At 43.0% G+C, this 20,066-nt stretch overlaps 1 protein-coding gene across 3 annotated transcripts in view; it reads right to left on the reverse strand.

The window, feature by feature from the left end:
* LOC126248374 (transmembrane protein 39A) overlaps positions 1–20,066 on the reverse strand; it is a 194,664-nt gene that overhangs the window by 70,778 nt on the left and 103,820 nt on the right. For all 3 annotated transcript variants that reach the window (XM_049949302.1, XM_049949304.1, XM_049949303.1), the window contains exon 7: positions 10,336–10,434. In XM_049949302.1, coding sequence (XP_049805259.1) covers positions 10,336–10,434 — 99 coding nt within the window. The remainder of the gene's footprint in view (positions 1–10,335; positions 10,435–20,066) is intronic.

Genomic DNA, 20,066 nt, shown 5'->3' on the forward strand with positions numbered 1-20,066 from the left:
AGAGAACAACATAGGAAGAATGTTACCGAATATTATTTGATGAATTTCTTCAAGTGACAACAGTGTTGACTATGATGAAACTGATGTCAATGACCTGACATTTACAACAGATTGTGCAACTTCTGCTTTTGTTTACAGTCACATGTCGAGCAGTAGCGATTCTGAGGATGAAAGTGAAAGTGACGAGACAACTGAAAACAATGTGATATCGCTAACTGTTCTATCAATGGCCATGAAAAACTGTGGCTAAGAAACAAGTGTTGACCAAGTGCCATTATTTGCTGCGTAAGGTGGTATGGATGAAGAAATAAAGAACAAATTGAACCTAAACGCAGTTGACTTACTATGCAAGTTTTTGTTGAAACACTTACAAACCATATATTGTTTCAAACCAATTTATATGCAACACAAATAGGTAAATCTTTCGTCCTCACCAACGAACGTGAAATAAAAACTTTTTTTGTCGGAATAAATTTTTAAATGGGAATCACCAAAAACCTAGCTACAGAGATTACTGCAGCATTGATACAGACCTTAGTGAAAGTCATATATTGAAGTTTATGACAGTAAAAACATTGGTTACTGAGTAACTTGCACCTCAATGATAATTCTGTGGCTCCTGATACAAACAGTCAGAATTATGACAAACTATGAAACTACTTATAAGAGTCCACACATTGGTATAACTGATTTGCCTCAATGGGCAATGGATCCACCACATTCAGTGCGGATGCACAATTACATCCGACCTCCAATTAGCGAGCATCGAGGACATGGACAGGGGAGTGGCACTCGGTGGGAATTTGGGCCGGCCAAGAAGTATGCTGAGTTGGTCTGCACAGCTGCGATAAACATTGTGTCCGGGTGGCACAGTGGTTAACACAACTGTGTAGTATGCAGAGATCCCAGGTTCGAATCCTGATCTGGCACATATTTTCAATTTGATTTTTATGCAGTAGAAGTTTCCCAGTCTCCAGTAGTAGGGTTAGGACCGAAAGTGGTTCTAAATTTAACCAGTGATCTTCATGGGAAGAGTCATATTATTTTTAGGGACAATTATTTTACATCATATGATCTGTTCAAGAACCTAAAGTTCAATAGTCTGCACACTTGTGGAACAATAAATTCCAGACGGAAAAAATGCCAAATCTCAGTGAGGAAAAGGAACTTGAGAGAAGTGAATTCTATTACAAAATTAGTGATGATGAAGTGGTTATCTATAGATGGAATGATAAAATGGCAGTCAACATTATTTCTACCGTCGTGCACCATCAGGTGTGTCCAAAGTAAGTCGCAGGATGAAAGACAGATTGGTTGGTTGGTTGGTTGGTTGGTTGGTTGCTTGGTTTAAATGGGGGGGGGGGGGGGGGAGGAGGAGGAAGGGACCAAACTATGAGGTCATTGGTCCCTTGTCCCTAATAAAACAATGTCACAAGTGTGAAAGTAATACAGACGAGACATACAACACAAAATGGAAAGGAAAAACCACAAGAACAAAGTAAAAGCAACGAACACTAAAAGGAACAAAAGAGGACAAGAAAACAACAGGGAGATGCTAGAACCAAAGAGAGTAAAACAAGAAAGCAGATTACAGTGGGTGGTCGACCACGACAATAAAAATGAAAAACCAGCCACTCTGCAACACATTAAAACCACCGCCCTAAAAGCATCAGGGTGGAGGACACAGGGGGACACGCGCTAAAACTTAGATTAAATGATAAAACCCACCCTCACGAATAAAACATAAAACTAAATCAGCCAATAAGGCATTGTCAGATAAAATGAGCAGCAACAAGTCCAGTAACCCAAGATTTCCTCGCTGGGCAGTCAAAGTGGGACAGTGCACCACAATATGGGCCACTGTCAACCGGGCGCCTCACTGACACTGAGGCATGTTTTCACGCCACAAGAGGTAACCGTGGGTCGCCCAAGCATGGCCAATGCGGAGCCGGCAGAGGACAACAGATCCCCTAAAAGAGGCCCGCATGGAAGACTTCCACACATTCGTAGTCTCCTTAATGACACGAAGTTTGTTGTGCATACTGTTATACCATTCTGTCTCCCAAAGCTGAAAAACCCTACGGCATAAGTCAGAACGTAGATCAGGTTCAGAGGAAGTTTTGGATAAAAATCAGGAGCAGGCGCCGCACACCCCACTCATACAATGTGGCAAGGATATGATGTCGCCAGGTCATGTTGTACGCTTTACGTAAGCCAAAAAGATGGCAACCAGGTGTTGGCATCTGGAAAAAGTTGTTCGGATGGAAGACTCAAGGGGCACAAGATTATCAGTGGTAAAACGACCCTGGCGGAAGTCACCCTGACATGGAGCCAGTAGGCCACGTGACTCCAGAACCCAAACCAACCGCCGACACACCATACATTATAGCAGCTTACAAACAACATTGGTGAGGCTGATGGGCTGATAGCTATCCACATCAAGTGGGTTTTTACCGGGTTTGAGCAACAGAATGATGGTGCTCTCCCACCACTGCGACGGAAAGACGCCATCAGACCAGATCCAGTTGAAGGTGACGAGGATATGTCACTTTTGGTCAGATGAGACATGTTTACTCGTCTGCCTGTGGATCCAATGAGGCCCTGGAGCTGTGTCGGGGCAATGTGCAAGGGCACTGAGGAGCTCCCACTCTGTAAATGGGGCATTATAGGATTCACTGTGGCATGTAATGAATGAGAGGACTTTCCCTTTCAGCCGCCGTTTGAGTGCAAAAGGCTGGGGGGGGGGGGTAATTCTTCGACGCAGAGCCTCGAGCAAAGTGCTCAGCAATCGCATTTGCATCAGTAGATAACTCCCCATTTATGGTAACACCGGGAACACCTGTTGGGGTCTGGTACCCGAAAAGACATTTGATCTTTGCCCAGACTTGAGAAGGTGACGTATGGCACCCAATGGTCGAGATGTATTTCTCCCAACACTCCTGTTTCCATTGTTTGGTAAGTTGGCAAACGCGGGCAAGGAGCCGTTTAAATGCTATGAGGTGCTCCAGGGAAGGGTGCCGTATATGCCACTGTAGAGCTCGCCGACGCTCCTCAATTGCTTCAGCAACTTCCAGCAAGCACCAAGGGACTGCCTTACACCGGGGGCACCCTAAAGAGCGAAGGACTGCGTTTTCTGCTGCAGAAACAATTGTTGTAGTCACCTGCTCAACCATCACATCGATTAATATCGATATGTAGGGGAGATTCAACAGTGACAGCATAGGTGAAAGTTTCCCAGTCCGCCTTGTTTAAAGCCCATCTGGGCAGGTGTCCCTGGGCCTGACACCTGGGCAGTGACAGGAAGATGGGGAAGTGGTCACTACCACACAGGTCATCATATGACCTTCAGTGGATAGAAGGGAGAAGTCCTGGCCTGCAGATTCATAAATCAATGGCCGAGTAACTACCATGAGCCACACTGAACTGTGTGGCGGCCTCAGTATTTAAGAGGCAGAGGTCGAACTGATACAGTAAAGCTTTGACATCTCTGCCTCGGCCAGTAAGCATGATGCCACCCCACAAGGGGTGATGGGTGTTAAAATTTCCCAAAAGTAGGAAAGCTTTAGGGAATCAGTGCAGCTAATACATTCAGGGGTACTGCACCATCTGGAGGAAGATATACATTGCACACAGTTATTTCCTGCGTCATCCCTATTCTGACAGCCATAGCTTCAAGAGGGGTTTGAAGGGGCACAGTGTCACTACAGACTGAGTTTAGGACATAAATGCAAACTCCACCTGACACTCAATTATAGTCACTACGGTTCCTGTAATATCCCTTATAGCTGAGGGGGGCAGGGGTCCGCATTGCCGGGAACCAGGATTCCTGGAGGGCAATGCAGATAGCAGGTTAAAGCTTAACAGTTGCTGTAGCTTAGCCAGGCGGTGGAAAAAACCACCGCAATTCCACTGGAGGATGATGTCATCATGATACTGGGAAGACAAGGAACATTCAATGAGGCAGTTTATGCCTCAGTCATCTGCTGCCACCAACTTATTGCCTGAGCAGTCTATATCCATTGTGTCCGAGGGTCTGGCGAGATCTACGTCCTCAGCGGACGCCAGAATCTCCACCTCATCCTCAGACACAGAGCTTGTAAGTAGCAGTGGTGTGGGTGCCACCGCAATTTCCTTGGTCTTACGGGTCTTTTTTTTTTTATTTCTCTCACTGCTCCTTGGATTTCCCTGGCTGCGAGGGCTTCAATGGCTCAGTCTCTGGGATTGAAGATGAGCGTGAAGCCTTACGACCAGCTGCTTTTGAGCTCTTCAGCGACTGGCAGGTGTCATCTTTCCCACTAGCAGAAACCTGGGAAGGGAGTGACCCAAGGGACCCCTTCCTAGTGAGAGAAGCCGAAGAAGACTAACGCTTCTCCAGCTTAAAAGTGGGAACGGATGTCCCCGACAGTTCGGGGGGTGTTGCTCGCTAAGTAGGTGGTGCGGAAGCAACAGGGGGGTACATGCCGCCCCCCCCCCCCCATCATCAAGGAGGCAGGTGTAGTCTTCCGGCTTTGAGAGGTGACTGGGGTTGGCGGAGCTGTTGGTGCCAGAACTGTTGTAGTGGCGGCGTAAGACGATGGCATATGTACAGGATGCAAGCATTCAAATTTTCTCTTAGCCTCGGTGTAGGTCAGTCGGTCCAGGGTCTTGTATTCCATGATTTTCCTTTCTCTCTGGAGAATCCTGCAGTCTGGCGAGCAAGGCGAATGGTGCTCTCTGCAGTTGACACACATGGGAGGCAGGGCACATTGAGTATTGGGATGTGATGGGCGTCCGCAATCTCGACATATGGTGCTGGAAGTACAGCAGGAAGACATATGGCTGTACTTCCAGCACTTAAAGCACCACATTGGGGGAGGGATATAGGGCTTTACATCGCAGCAGTAGACCATCACCTTGAACTTCTCGGGCAATGTATCACCCTCAAAGGCCAAGATGAAGGCACTGGTGGCAACCTGATTATCTCTCCGACCCTGGTGGACGTGCCGGACGAAATTTACACCTCAACGCTCTAAACTGGCACGCAGCTCATCGTCAGACTGCAAATGAAGGTCCCTGTGAAATACGATACACTGGACTATATTTAAGCTCTTATGGGGCGTGATGCTTACAGAAACATCCCCCAACTTATCACAAGTGAGTAATGCCCGTGGCTGGGCCGAGGATGCTGTTTTTATCAAGACGGACCCTGATCTCATTTTGGACAATCCCCCCATCTCCCCAAAGTTGTCCTCCAAATGCTCAACAAAAACTGAGGCTTCAATGTCATGAAAGATTCCCCGTCAGCTCTCGAACATACAAGGTACCGGGGTGAATAATATCCACTGCCATTATCAGCCTGACGTTCCTCCCATGGTGTGGCCAGGGAGGAGAACAAGTTGGGGTCGTACTTCTGTGCACTGAATTGAGCTCGTGAATGCTTTGAGACTGCTGGTGTTTCACCACCAGCAAGAGATGATGGACTACGCTTCATCACGTGTCATCCATCCCGATGCCACCCTCTCTGACCAGGGGCTCTCCCCAAGGGCGCCACCAGCCGCAGCTAAGGGCGCCTTGCAGGATGGCCATTGTCAGGAGTTCAGATGCCCCAGGGGGTTGGGCATCTACCCCTTGGCATATGTGGGAGGTTAACGGCGCAGGCATCAGCAGAGCGATCCCTGTGTGGTCGGGGGGGGGGGGGGGGGGGGGGGGGCTACAACCAACAGGTTACATGGTGGCCCCACAACAACGGACTGGCTATTGTGCTGGATATCAGGTGCAAAGAAGTCCATGGTCATCGTCGACGCAGAAAGCAACACTGCACAGTGCATGGTGGAAAACGCACCCAGGAAGGTTTCCTTGCCCAAGAGATGGAGAATGAGCGGGACTGAAATGTGATTATGAGAAAGTCGGCTAAAGATCTCAATGCACGATGGATACGATGCACCATGTAAGGCACCCTTCCCCAATTGGCTCACTCTTCGGGAAAATTTTGAAGAATGGAGGTCAAACCGTACAGGGGACCATCACATAAAGGCCAAAACATGTGAAACTCCTTTTAGTTGCCTCTTACAACAGGCAGGAATACCTCGGGCCTATTCTTACCCCAGCACCAGCAGGGGGCAATGAAAGACAGGACAATAACCAATATATTTTCGGTAAATGGCAGCACTGGTCATCAATATTGAAATCCTTTATATTACAGATCGATTTAGGTCACTGTGACCATCTTCAGTGCAAATTATTTGAACCTTGTAGGCCCATACCATTAGTAGCACAATACTTTCTACGAGTCGTAACATGTACTGTGATGATTACTTCCAACTGATATATTCATTTTACTGCATATAATAATTTTTAAATTACAGTACAGTCCACTGTACATTGGATCAGCAACTGGTAAGGTTACAAGATAGGCTCTTCTGTAAATTTAAAAATTATTATATGCAGCAAAAGTGAAGATATCGGTTGGAAGTAATCATAACAGTACATGTTACACCTCATGCAAATTTTGTGCTATTATGATATGGGGCTACAAGGTTCGAATAATTTGCACTGAAGATGATCACACAGTGACCAACATTGACCTGTAAAATAAAGGATTCCAATATTTATAACCGATGCTGCCATTTATCCAAAATACACTATGTGACGAAAAGTATCCGGACACCCCAAAAAACATATGTTTTTCATATTAGGTGCATTGTGCTGCCACCTACTGCCAGGTACTAAGTATCAGTGACTTCAGTAGTCATTAGACATGATGAGAGAGCAGAATGGGGCACTCTGCGGAACTCACAGACTCCGAACGTGGTCAGGTGATTAGGTGTCACTTGTGTCATACATTTGTACGCGAGATTTCCACACTCCTAAACATCCCTAGGACCATTGTTTCCAATGTGATACTGAAGCGGACAGGTGAAGGGACACATACAGTACAAAAGCCTACAAGCCTATCTCGTCTGCTGACTGACAGAGACCGTTGACAGTTGAAGAGGGTCGTAACGTGTAATAGGCAGACATCTATCCACACCATCACACAGGAATTCCAAACTGCATCAGGATCCACTGCAAGTACTATGACAGTTAGGTGGGAGGTGAGAAAACTTTGATTTCATGGTCGAGCGACTACTCATAAGCCTCACATCACATCGGTTAATGCCAAACGATGCCTCGCTTGCTGTAAGGAGCGTAAACATCGTACGACCAAACAGTGGAAAAAGCGTTGTGTAGTGACGAATCGAGGTACACAATCTGGCGATTCGATGGCAGGTTGTGAGTATGGTGAATGCCCGGTGAATGTCACCTGTCAGCGTGTGTCGTGCCAACAGTAAAATTTGGAGGTGGTGGTGGTGTTATGGTGTGGTCATGTTTTTCATGGAGGTGGCTTGCACCCCTTGTTGTTTTGCGTGGCACTATCACAGCACAGGCCTACGTTAATGTTTTAGGGACCTTCTTGTTTCGCACTGTTGAAGAGCAATTCGGGGATGGTGACAGCATATCTTAACACGATCGAGCACTTGTTCATAATGCACGGCCTGTGGCAAAGTGGTTACATGACAATAACGTGCCAGTAATGAACTGGCCTGCACACAGTCCTGACCAGAATCCTATAGAATGCTTTTGGGATGTTTTGGAACGCCGACTTCATTCCACGCCTCACCGACCAACATCAATACCTCTCCTCAGTGCAGCACTCCGTGAAGAATGGGCTGCCATACCCCAAGAAACCTTCCAGCACCTGGCTGAACATATGCCTGCGAGAGTGGAAGCTGTCATCAAGGCTAAGGGTGGACCAACACCATACTGAATACCAATATTACCAATGGAGGGCGCCACAAACTTGTAAGTCATTTTCAGCCTGGTGTCCGGATACTTTTGATCACATAGTATATATTGACAATAATACGGTCATGCTGCACACGGTTCCCAATGGAATTAGAAATGAACAATAACCAATATCACTTGCCCCACTTGTGTTGAAAGATTACAATTCCAGTATGAACTATCTGGATAATTTTGATCGAATGAAAGACTATGCTACACACAGGAAGAGCAAGAAACAGTAGATCAGATTGTTTTTTCACTTTGTAGACGACTATGTAAGAAATTCATTCATTATGTGCAAGGAGACTGGAATGGACAAATTCTCCAATAGAAGATGTGCAATCTGCAGTTCAAGAAAAAGCCCAATACAAACTGTGTGTATGCATTCAGCGTGCAAAGTACCTGTTTGCCCGAGAGCAGGCAAGAACTGTTTTAAGAGATAGCATTAAAATAAAAAGAAAGTTACACCAAAGTTCATCCACCAACTATCAAACTTGTATACCGTAATGGGGTGGTGGTTAGCTGCGATGACCACATTTAATGCTAATATTTTGTTATTTTTAAGGTGAATTTTTACATACCTACAGTAGAAACCTACCCTCTAGGGTAAATTTTTATGGCATTTATCTGCCCCTCAGAGTTAAAAGATGTAGCTGGGTAACAAATAGCCTGCAGAACCTCCTTTTGCTAATATTACAGTGTTCAACTCCAATTATTTTCTTTGAACTACAATGCAATGGCTCATGTACTACAGAGTAGATGATTAAAATGCTAGTACAACATCCAATTGCAAACCATTGCCACAGTGTGGGAAAGCATGCAACTTGTCACATGTTATGAATATTCATTTTGGCATAGCTGAGACTATAGTCAAAAGCCTCCAGACCACTGCATCACTACGACTGATTTTCATGTTTCCACAACACACCAAGGAAGACCACCCGAATGCCAATTCAAATTAACAAGACACATCAATCAACAGAATCTACAGCCAGTTCTCTGCTGATCAGAAACAGCATTTTCGCCCTATCCTATGTGACACTGCATACTCCTCCTTGCGTCAATGGCTGCTTTCTGAGAAGAAGTACACCCACGTAATCTGGATCTTATTGTTTATCAACACATCATGTAGACCCTGATTTATGCACTTGGGATGCAATGGATCTCTGCAGTAACTGCAAATATGTTGGCGATTGTTTAACACAAATTGCTTTACAGTTAAGTGGTCTGTATGAGGTTATATAATAGGCCTTGCCAAGGTATGGTGAGCTCAGTGCTTCCCTGACATTTCTACGTCAAAATAACACATGTAAAAATAGTCTTGGGCACATTTAACTCGCATGAAGTACTCTCAACTGAAATGCAACTATGTGTGGGCCCCTACAATTGTGCCCCATTCAAAAACAGGAAGTTCTCTCTGTTCACTCATTCTGAATTCACTCATTTCTATTTTATTGTGTTTCAATGGGAGAAGCAAACTGGGTGGTGGGGGAGGCTGGGAAGGAGACAGGTAGCAGCATATGAATAAGAGACAGTAAGATGCTGCTTGTGGGAGCATACAGGGCGAGGTGCAGAGAGGGTAGGGCAGCTGGGTGCGCCTGGGAGGTTAGACGGGGAGAGGTGGGTGGTAAAAGAGAGAAGTAAAAAGATTGTGGGCGTGTTGGTGGAATAGCAATACATATAGTGCAACAGTGAGAACAGGGAAGGGGATAGGTGGGTAGAGGACAATGACTAATGAAGGTTGAGACCAGGAGAATTATAGAAACATAGGATGTATTGCAGGGAGAGTTCCCACCCGTGCAATTCCCTGTTCACATTCCAGCACTACACTGCCTTCTATTCCATCAACTCATCCACAGTTTTTTTATTTCTTTACTTTCCCGACCCCTCCCATTCCCCCCTGCCCTCCGTCTAACCTCCCTACCGCACATATCTGCCCTACCCTCTCTCCACCTTGTCCATGTATGCTTCCAGAAACAGCACTTTACCGTGCCCCACCACTATGCTGCTATCCCTCCCCCTCCCAGCCTCATCCTTATGCCCACCACCTAGAATGCTTCTCCCCTCACGAACAGCAGCCCGCAGTCTGGCCCTGATAGACAGAGACAGTGGTTGTGTGTGTGTGTGTGTGTGTGTGTGTGTGTGTGTGTGTGTGTGTGTGTGTATGAAGAAGGCTTTTTTTTTTAGCACAAAAGCTTACTTGTTTAGCAGTATTTTTGTTGCGCCTGTCAGCAATTCAACATTTCCACTATGTGGTGAGTAACGATCTATCCCTTTCATAATATTGTCATTATTCCATCCTGGATTTTCCATTGTTTAATACTGTGTTTTCATTTTTACCCTACATACTCTGATAACCCTCAGCATATGTCCAGTTGGGTGTATGAAGTCTTTTGGCCATATAACAAATCTGATCATACATAATTAATTTGCATAGCACACAGAGTACTGCAGTGCCATTTTTGAAGGGGTTATTGTTCACAAGCTTAAACAAGAATTAATAAAAATTACATAAGTAAAATGAGTACTTACGGATAGCATAAATAGAAAATATTTACTATTGGATGATTTTGCAAAATGTGGTATGCAGACCAAACCAGGGAAGACATCACCAGGCATAACAGAATTAACCTGTAAGTATTTAAATTCTCTTTACATTGTTTTGGTAATGGCACACAGATATTTTAAAGAAACAAACAAACACTAAGCATAGACTCTGACATAACTATAATAACACTACAAATTATCATTGTACCAAAACATTCTCTCACCTCTGCCTTCCCCCAACGCCTTTCATACTGAAAGGACTACAGACAGGATATTACAGGCACTACACATAGATTGATTAAGAACAAAGGGGGATGGGTTGACAGTGGTACTAGGTACGATTAAGAACAAAGGGGGACGGGCTGGACAGTGGTACTAGGTACAAATTTATAACAAAACTGTTACGGCTTTCATGGCCACTTGTTGACAAACTGCCTGTTGGCTTCTGTCTCAGTTTCTCCAGCCGACATTCGTCTGACGATTTTCCTGACGTCTCACCAGCACGAGTGGCTGGCAAAACGTCAGAAAAATCATCAAACGAACATCAGCCGTAGAACCAGAGATAGAAGCCAACAGACAAATATATAAACCGATGTGGCCCATAATTGTGAAACATAGAAGTGGACATCATTAACAATTGCTATAAATGTATGTGAAGTATAATACAGCACTATGCAAGATAGTACAAGCTTGGGCACACAGTGTGTATTGTTATGTACGGTTTCCTGGTACCATTTACTTATTTGGACATGTACAATGTTTTATTAAACACACACACATTAGTTTTTATGTCTCTCAAACTAACTGAAAAGTTAACATTACCTATGACCTAAAATCACATGATGAGCAGCAGAAGCTCTTACATGTATTTTATTTCTTGTGCCTCAAATAGAAGTTTGTTCTTATTGACTTTGTTCTAATATAAAGAGAATGTTTGACTTCAGGGGCTTTTACTCTGTACTTTTACATCAAAACAAATATTTCTCTGAAACTTCAATGATACATTTCAAGTACAAGATATAGAATGTATCTGTATTCTGCTTTCACATTGTTCCAAATACCTGAATGAAATTTATGGTTCCCTTATATATTATGAAACTAAAATATCACTCATTATTGTTTTCCCTTTCCAAGCAAACAAACATTTGAAAAGATCACTGATCATTTGTCACAAAGATTTCTGATTTAGATTGCTACCTGTGGTGATATTATAAGAAACTGTCAAAATATAAAATCTATTTTTATCAACTGTGTAGACCATTTTATAGAAATACCAGGCAGATGATTCTACATATGCCAATTTATTCATTGGTCATGTTAGGTAAATCACAACATTGGGGAGACAACTTCAGGTTCAGGTAAGCTAACCTATGCATGAACAACACATAGATATGAACAACACCCATCTAAATAATCCACTGTACAGTTGAGTTACTGAGCTATCGAGAGTCAAATAAATAAGACAGAACGTTGCTAGCTTTCGGACAAATTCTTCTTCAAAGCTACATTATAAATAAATAAATGCGCGCGCACACACACACACACACACACACACACACACACACACACGGTTCCAGTTACCCCCTGGCTCAGCACATTGTGCTGATATTACCAATCAACTGGAATGACAAGTTGCATCAGGTGGAGTGGGCAGAAAGGTGGGGAGAAAGAAGGCAGGAGTGGAGGGAGGGTTTGTGGAAGGATGGCTAATGACATGGAGGGAGAGGGTGGGATAAGAACATGCAACCAGTTAGCTCCTTCTGATTTCAGACGGGGGGAGTTGTGCACAGTGGAGAACAATGAGGACGAGTCAACTGGGAGGAGAAAACAGAACAAAGGAAGAGGGAGACTGCCGAGATTCTGAATGAGTGCAGGATAAAAGAAATTCAGGTCATGAGGAAGAAGGGAATGTGGCTATGGTCACAAAGCCTCGCAGAGCTAGAGGCCATGAAAACATGACTGGAGTGTGTGTGGCAATGACAACTCCCATCTGCATAACTCACAAAATCTGGTATTGGATATAGGATCCAGAGGGCATGGATTGTGAAGCAGACATTGAAATCAAGCATGTTGTGTTTGGTATTGTGTTCTTTCAAACTTCTGTTCTTGGTACCATTTGGCAGTGGCATTCATTCAGGCTGACAACTGTGACAACAGGTTGGTGGTCATGCCCACTTATGATGTTGCGCATCAATTAAAGAACAGGTGGTATACAATATTGGCACAAGCTGTGGTGCATGGATTGTAACGTAGCAGTTAGCATTGATCGTTGGCACGCTGTGGGTCACCAGTTCAAACCTGACCACCAGATGTTATTAGTTATCTGGCATTTATCATTTCTGGAAGGTTCTCGAAATTTCTTATGTTTGTTATGTTTGTATATTCTGGAATATTCTATGTTGTATAAACAGCAGCACTATCCGTCCAGGACCTCAGTTCTGTTCTGGCTGTACGTTGGTAATAAACGTGCTTTGTAGTAGTGTTTCATATCACAGCCTCAACTCTCTCATATGTCAGGTAGCAAGAGAAGAGATACAGTGTTTTATGGCAAAGAGAACTGCCAGACCAAGTAAGCAAGAGATAGCAGACACAAATATCCACCCTATATGCCAGGGATAATAGAAAATGTTGAAGAGGTGTGTCAGTCATTAGTATCAACCTCTGCCACTAGTCGAATGTATAAGGAAGAATGGACTCTGCCAATACAGAACTATGCCTGAGCCATCAAACAACCACTCAGCACCCAACCAATGCACATACAACTTACTCCTCCACCAAGTGTAGCACATCACGGACGAACAGACATTTGGAAGACAGAGGACAACATGCCAGTGCGTTTCCACTGTGGATGCCCTGAACAAGTTGTGTATTACTGTGGAGAAAAATGGCAAGTTTCTGATGACCACTATGCCACTAGATGGCAACTGTTATAACAGTTCTGTTGGTGCCAGTCATCTATAGAAAATTATGGTTCACCTGTGGGGAAAAAAAAAAACATTGGCATAATCTGAATGAGGTTACTTTCCAGCACTCCCTAACCATTCCTGGTTGCAGTTTGCCTAGCCGTTTAATACAAGAGAGCTAAGTGAGTTAGCTATCTACAGAGATGAGACTGCCATAGATGAAAATCCTTCATGGAAAACAGTCATCAAGGTTTCAGGAAATTCACTGGTGTCATCATTGTTGGTCAACTTATCTGGGCACAAATCAACTCAAGGGCTAAAGAAGACTACAATCCAGGATACGAAAGTGATTGTACAGAAGGTTGCAAACGGGAAACACGTCCAGCTTACTGGAACATGTACTGCACAAATAACTGTCAATGATATATGCAGAAACAATACGGAATTGTGGGTCTGCCTTGATGCAAAACACTTTTGTTTTATATCCTTTACCAGACTAGGTTCAGCAATAATATCGCCATCATCAGTGAATTTTTCTTTACTCTATAACATGCAAAATTAGCATCATTATAAACATTACAAAATGTTATTACATGTGTATTGTTTGTTTCCAGGTAGTGTAGTGTGTGAATAGTTTCATAGTACCTTATTCATACAATACAGCACCTGGAACCAAACAAGACATTTGTAATAATATTTTGTAATGTTTTTAACAATGCTAATTTAGCTTATTTTATGATACAGAAAAAAAAACTTACTGATGATGGTGATATTGTCACTGAAACTAGGTTGGGAAAGAACATAAACAAAATAGTTTTGCATCAATGCAGAACAACAACTCCATGATTTCTTTATGCAAACATGGACCAAAAAGATACAATGATATACTGCAGCTCTTCAAATTTGTCGTTTTAACAGAATGGAGTCAAAGTTATTCTTGGATGAGGACTTCCTGCAGACATCACAAGCAGTCAGACTGTGGAAGATCAAAGCTCCAGACTGACAAAGCCATTCCAACAAGAACACACTGCAAAGCCTGCTCTGGGCAGTTGTCTGCCACTGCAGATGATGTTACCTTGCTGTTATCAATGAGACAAGTTCCCGTCATCGATCAAGATGCACAGTTAAACTGTGAAGCTTTCATTGATTGCAAAAGGCTCACAAAAGAAATCCACATTTCAGTGACAATCATCAGTATTGTAGGTGGCTAAGAAAACTTCAGATCACCAATTATCACGAGCAGTCACAACTCATCCCTATATGTATGCAGAAGGGCAGCCGAACCAGTCCAGGAAAAGCACCTTAATGTCATTGACAAAGAATTGTGCTCTGCTAGCATCACAGATAACAGAGGGGAGGAAGCTACTATCGAATTGCCAGTAGAATCTGAGCTGACCACAGAACAATATTGACAAATGTTAGCCATTCTTTACAAATTTTTGGGTTCCTTCCTATGCAGAACAGAGAAGAGAGACCAAGTGATTCATGGTAAAATACAGTATCAACATTTGGGATCATCCACCAATTAGCCACGACTCAGACTGCCACCAGCTGAATGATAGATAATCCTGGAGATGGAGAAGGTCCTGTGAGATGAAGACACTAAACCTTCAGAGAGTCTTTCATCCTCTCCTGTCATCTTTGTGAAGAAGGATGGCATGTGGTATTTTCGCACCAACTTTCGACTACTTAATAAAATCACAAAACAATGTGTGTGCACAATGCAGTGCACTAATGATACCCTAGACTGCTTGAAAGGAGCAAAATATTTATCAACAATGAACATGCAAACAGCTTAATTACAAATCTAGATTGATGACGCTGGCCAGAAAAAGACTACCTTCATAACACAAAGACTGCCTCCATAACACCAATTGGTCTCTACGAGTTCAAAGCCATAGTGTTTGGACTGTGGAATGCTCCAGCCACATTTCAACATATGATGGACAGCTGGCTTTTGGTATCTAGATGATACTGTCATTTTTTCAAAGACATCTGAAGAACAGCTAAGCCGTCTGACAACCATGTTAAAGGGTGTTCAGATCGCAGGCCAAAAAACAGCCAACCAGGTGCATAGCACAAGTTTATTAGAACCCTTCACCTAGGTTTCAGTAATTACAAAATTATCTTCTTCTGAAGGAGACTGTAACACTTAGATATTACACATTGGTTACAAAATGTTCAATTAAAAAAGAAATAGTAAATGTGGGTACACAGTTACATTTTACATAATGTGTTAAAAAGGTACATTAGAATAAAGCCACAGGTTTTTGTCAAGTAAAAATTCACATCAAAATCAATAAAATAACAAGTCACAGTAATCAGTAACATCAGTGTGAACTTCACTGATAAAACTTCTCAACTGACTAACGTACTAGACCCTTAAGTTAAGGCAACTTACATACGGAAGACACTACGTGCATCTGCATAAAAAATGCACAGATAAGTATATCCAGTGCCTTACATGTAATCAACTGACAATTAATATTGTAATTTGTAAGAAATATATAATTTCTATGCATTAAATCTCCTTCTGAAGAAAATAATTTTACAATTACTGAAACATAGATCAATGAATGTAATAAACCTGTGTTACATAGCTGTTTGGCTGAGTTTTTCAGCCTTTCCAAGATTATAGTTTTACAGTTGCTGTTTACGGCCATGTTCAAGATTTTAAATCTTGAATAGGCTATTTTCCTATGTTAAAAATATGATTCGGATTGTTATTATTTTGATTGACAATACCATATAAATAGCATCTGCTGTCAATATTCTCACACAATGTCTGTTATTTTTGTGTAATTGAAGCTTAGAAATCATTAAATATTAAGATCGGGTCACATGATCAAAAACACTCTGTTACTAGCTGATGCTCTGGTGACAGAGACTAGGAATAAGATGAGGCTCTACGTGTGTTATGGGAGTATTAGCTGATGTTACGAGGTTTTTACATACTTTTACTGCAAACAGTTTAGCTACTTAGTGATGCAAAACACAATTACAACCTTTAAGTCACAATAGAAAGGAATTCTGTGAATACTGATAGCAGAAGCCTTGCAAAAGTTGATGTGTTTATGCTCCACCCAAATAGAGCAGTGATATGAGTAACAATGGGCATTCTTTTCCCTGTTCCCTGCAACATCATTAATCTCGCTCAGAACTAAGGAATTGCAGATCTTTTGCAAATGAGTCCACATATTATACCTACATAACATTTGACAACAACTGAGCTACTGAATAACTGAGGTGTAGTTGAAAAAACAACAATTTTCAAGTGTTTAATTTCACTGAATGACGCTATCTTTCGTTGTAACAGTTGGACAGCATATCTCAGAGGTAAGTTAATTTTAACTTCAAAGTGCAACACATTTTTAATTAAGTTCGTGAACTTGTGCGTCGACATGGTGGCAAGTTGCTAGTTCAGTGCAACCACGTTTTACGCATCTTCTCATTCTCTGGAACACTCAAAAACAACTTTTCAGGGATTTTTGTAGATTTGTTTGTACAGTATGGTACTACACACCATTTGTAACTCATTTTCCACAACATAAATTCCAAAACATGCATTAATGTGAATTAGCATTGTGACAGTAAGAGCGGCGAGCCAGCCAGTACTGCCACAGGCAGCACATGACTCAAATGGAGCATTTTAGCGAGCTTTCAAATTATCTGAATTTCATTTCAATTTTTATACAAGAATACTGACATTCAAGAGGAAATAAATGTGTTAGGAGCATAAAATAACATATTTAATCATTTAAGACAATTTCCACGAAACAGTCAAATACCCTATTGTCCTTAAGGAAGTGCTAAAATCTTCTCCAGTCTTCGCATTGTATGACGAACAAAACTTCCACATCAATGCTAGCTGTTATGGTATAGGTGCAGTTCCAGTGCATATTCAAGTAAGGTGCTGGAGAAGTTATAGATTACGCTTCGAGAGTACTCTCCAAGTCTGAGATGAACAACTCTACAACTAAGAAATATTGCCTTGCAGTTTGTTTGACCATCAACAAGTTCCATCCATATTTAATTGGCAAACCTTTCACGGTCAGGATTGGTAACCATTTGCTATGCTTGCTGACTAGCCTGAAGGGTCTGTTGAAGTCTACAATTTTGATGGGCACTGATGCTTCAGTAGTGTGACATCACGGTTGTATACAAATGCAGATGCAAAACTCACGGATGCTGACTGCCTTTCAAGGAATCCTCTGGAAGAACACAGCAGTCATTGCTACCTTGTTGATCATCCCAGCTCATCTATGGCCAGATAATATCAAGTATTTCTATGATGCTCCTACATCTGGTCAGCTGGAATTAGTGAAGATTCCAGACAGAGTCAGAGGCAAGTATCACTGGCAAGGTCTCTACCGAACGGGTAGACACTATGTGAGCCACTGTAAAGAATGGCAGTGATGGCAGCCCATGCCAAAATTATCTCCAGAACATCTGATACCAATTCCACCAGTAACAACACCATTCCTACAAATTGTAATCAATATCTTGGGGAGGTTTCCAAAATCAACAACAGTCACCAAACCTGTGCTGACTGCTGAAACTCTGATAATGGTTGGTTGGTTGGTTGGTTGGTTGGTTGGTTGGGGGTTAAAGGACTAAACAGCAAGACCATCAGTCCTTTGGTTCATCTGGAATTAGAGAAATACTCCAGGACATGTCTGATCATATAAGTCCATAGGAGTAGTAAGATGAGGGCACTGAAGGCAATATTGATTCCAGAGCTCAGAAATAATTTGTAGAGAAGTATATGCATTGGGAAAGTATGTAGTTCAGAGAAAATGAGGGTTCTTCCATGGCTGATCCCTGCTAAACACATTAAGAACAAAGGCAGTTACAGAGCAAAGAATCTCCTCTAGTCAGGAGATTCAGAACAGTAAAAGCGAGAAGGCTAAACAAGTGATGTATATCAGTTGGACTATCAATAATAAAAACAAGATGAGAGAAATTGGTAAGGCAGCAGGTGGTTGTCCTCAGGGCTCTACATGTGATTGGAGCTATCCAACCCACAGCTGTCCCATCCCTGGTCCATTGCAGTCAAGGCACTAAAGAGCATCAATTACTCAACAGAGTGCTACACCTATAATGGAAAATAGGGTTCAGCAGAAAAAGATGCAAACCACACCTCAAAGCAGTTTTTACAGGGTGTTTCAAAAATGACCGGTATATTTGAAACGGCAATAAAACCTAAACGAGCAGCGATAGAAATACACCGTTTGTTGCAATATGCTTGGGACAACAGTACATTTTCAGGCGGACAAACTTTCGAAATTACAGTAGTTACAATTTTCAACAACAGATGGCGCTGCAAGTGATGTGAAAGATATAGAAGACAACGCAGTCTGTGGGTGCGCCATTCTGTACGTCATCTCTCTGCTGTAAGCGTGTGCTGTTCACAACGTGCACGTGTGCTGTAGACAACATGGTTTATTCCTTAGAACAGAGGATTTTTCTGGTGTTGGAATTCCACCGCCTAGAACACAGTGTTGTTGCAACAAGACGAAGTTTTCAACGGAGGTTTAATGTAACCAAAGGACCGAAAAGCGATACAATAAAGGATCTGTTTGAAAAATTTCAACGGACTGGGAACGTGACGGATGAACGTGCTGGAAAGGTAGGGCGACCGCGTACGGCAACCACAGAGGGCAACGTGCAGCTAGTGCAGCAGGTGATCCAACAGCGGCCTCGGGTTTCCGTTCGCCGTGTTGCAGCTGCGGTCCAAATGACACCAACGTCCACGTATCGTCTCATGCGCCAGAGTTTACACCTCTATCCATACAAAATTCAAACGCGGCAACCCCTCAGCGCCGCTACCATTGCTGCACGAGAGACATTCGCTAACGATATAGTGCACAGGATTGATGACGGCGATATGCATGTGGGCAGCATTTGGTTTACTGACGAAGCTTATTTTTACCTGGACGGCTTCGTCAATAAACAGAACTGGCGCATATGGGGAACCGAAAAGCCCCATGTTGCAGTCCCATCGTCCCTGCATCCTCAAAAAGTACTGGTCTGGGCCGCCATTTCTTCCAAAGGAATCATTGGCCCATTTTTCAGATCCGAAACGATTACTGCATCACGCTATCTGGACATTCTTCGTGAATTTGTGGCGGTACAAACTGCCTTAGATGACACTGCGAACACCTCGTGGTTTATGCAAGATGGTGCCCGGCCACATCGCACGGCCAACGTCTTTAATTTCCTGAATGAATATTTCGATGATCGTGTGATTGCTTTGGGCTATCCAAAACATACAGGAGGCGGCGTGGATTGGCCTCCCTATTCGCCAGACATGAACCCCTGTGACTTCTTTCTGTGGGGACACTTGAAAGACCAGGTGTACCGCCAGAATCCAGAAACAATTGAACAGCTGAAGCAGTACATCTCATCTGCATGTGAAGCCATTCCGCCAGACACGTTGTCAAAGGTTTCGGGTAATTTCATTCAGAGACTACGCCATATTATTGCTACGCATGGTGGATATGTGGAAAATATCGTACTATAGAGTTTCCCAGACCGCAGCGCCATCTGTTGTTGAAAATTGTAACTACTGTAATTTCGAAAGTCTGTCTGCCTGAAAATGTACTGTTGTCCCAAGCATATTGCAACAAACGGTGTATTTCTATCGCTGCTCGTTTAGTTTTTATTGCCGTTTCAAATATACCGGTCATTTTTGAAACACCCTGTACAAGAGTAAAATAGGTATTAAGGAGGCAAGTGGAAAAGGAAGTAGGGTCAACAGTCCCCAGTCCAAGCATGCATGGAGAGATGCCCCAGCCCCAACCACCCCACCCC

This window comes from Schistocerca nitens, chromosome 3 (genome assembly GCF_023898315.1).
Source record: "Schistocerca nitens isolate TAMUIC-IGC-003100 chromosome 3, iqSchNite1.1, whole genome shotgun sequence".
In the NCBI taxonomy this organism is placed as follows: domain Eukaryota; kingdom Metazoa; phylum Arthropoda; class Insecta; order Orthoptera; family Acrididae; genus Schistocerca; species Schistocerca nitens.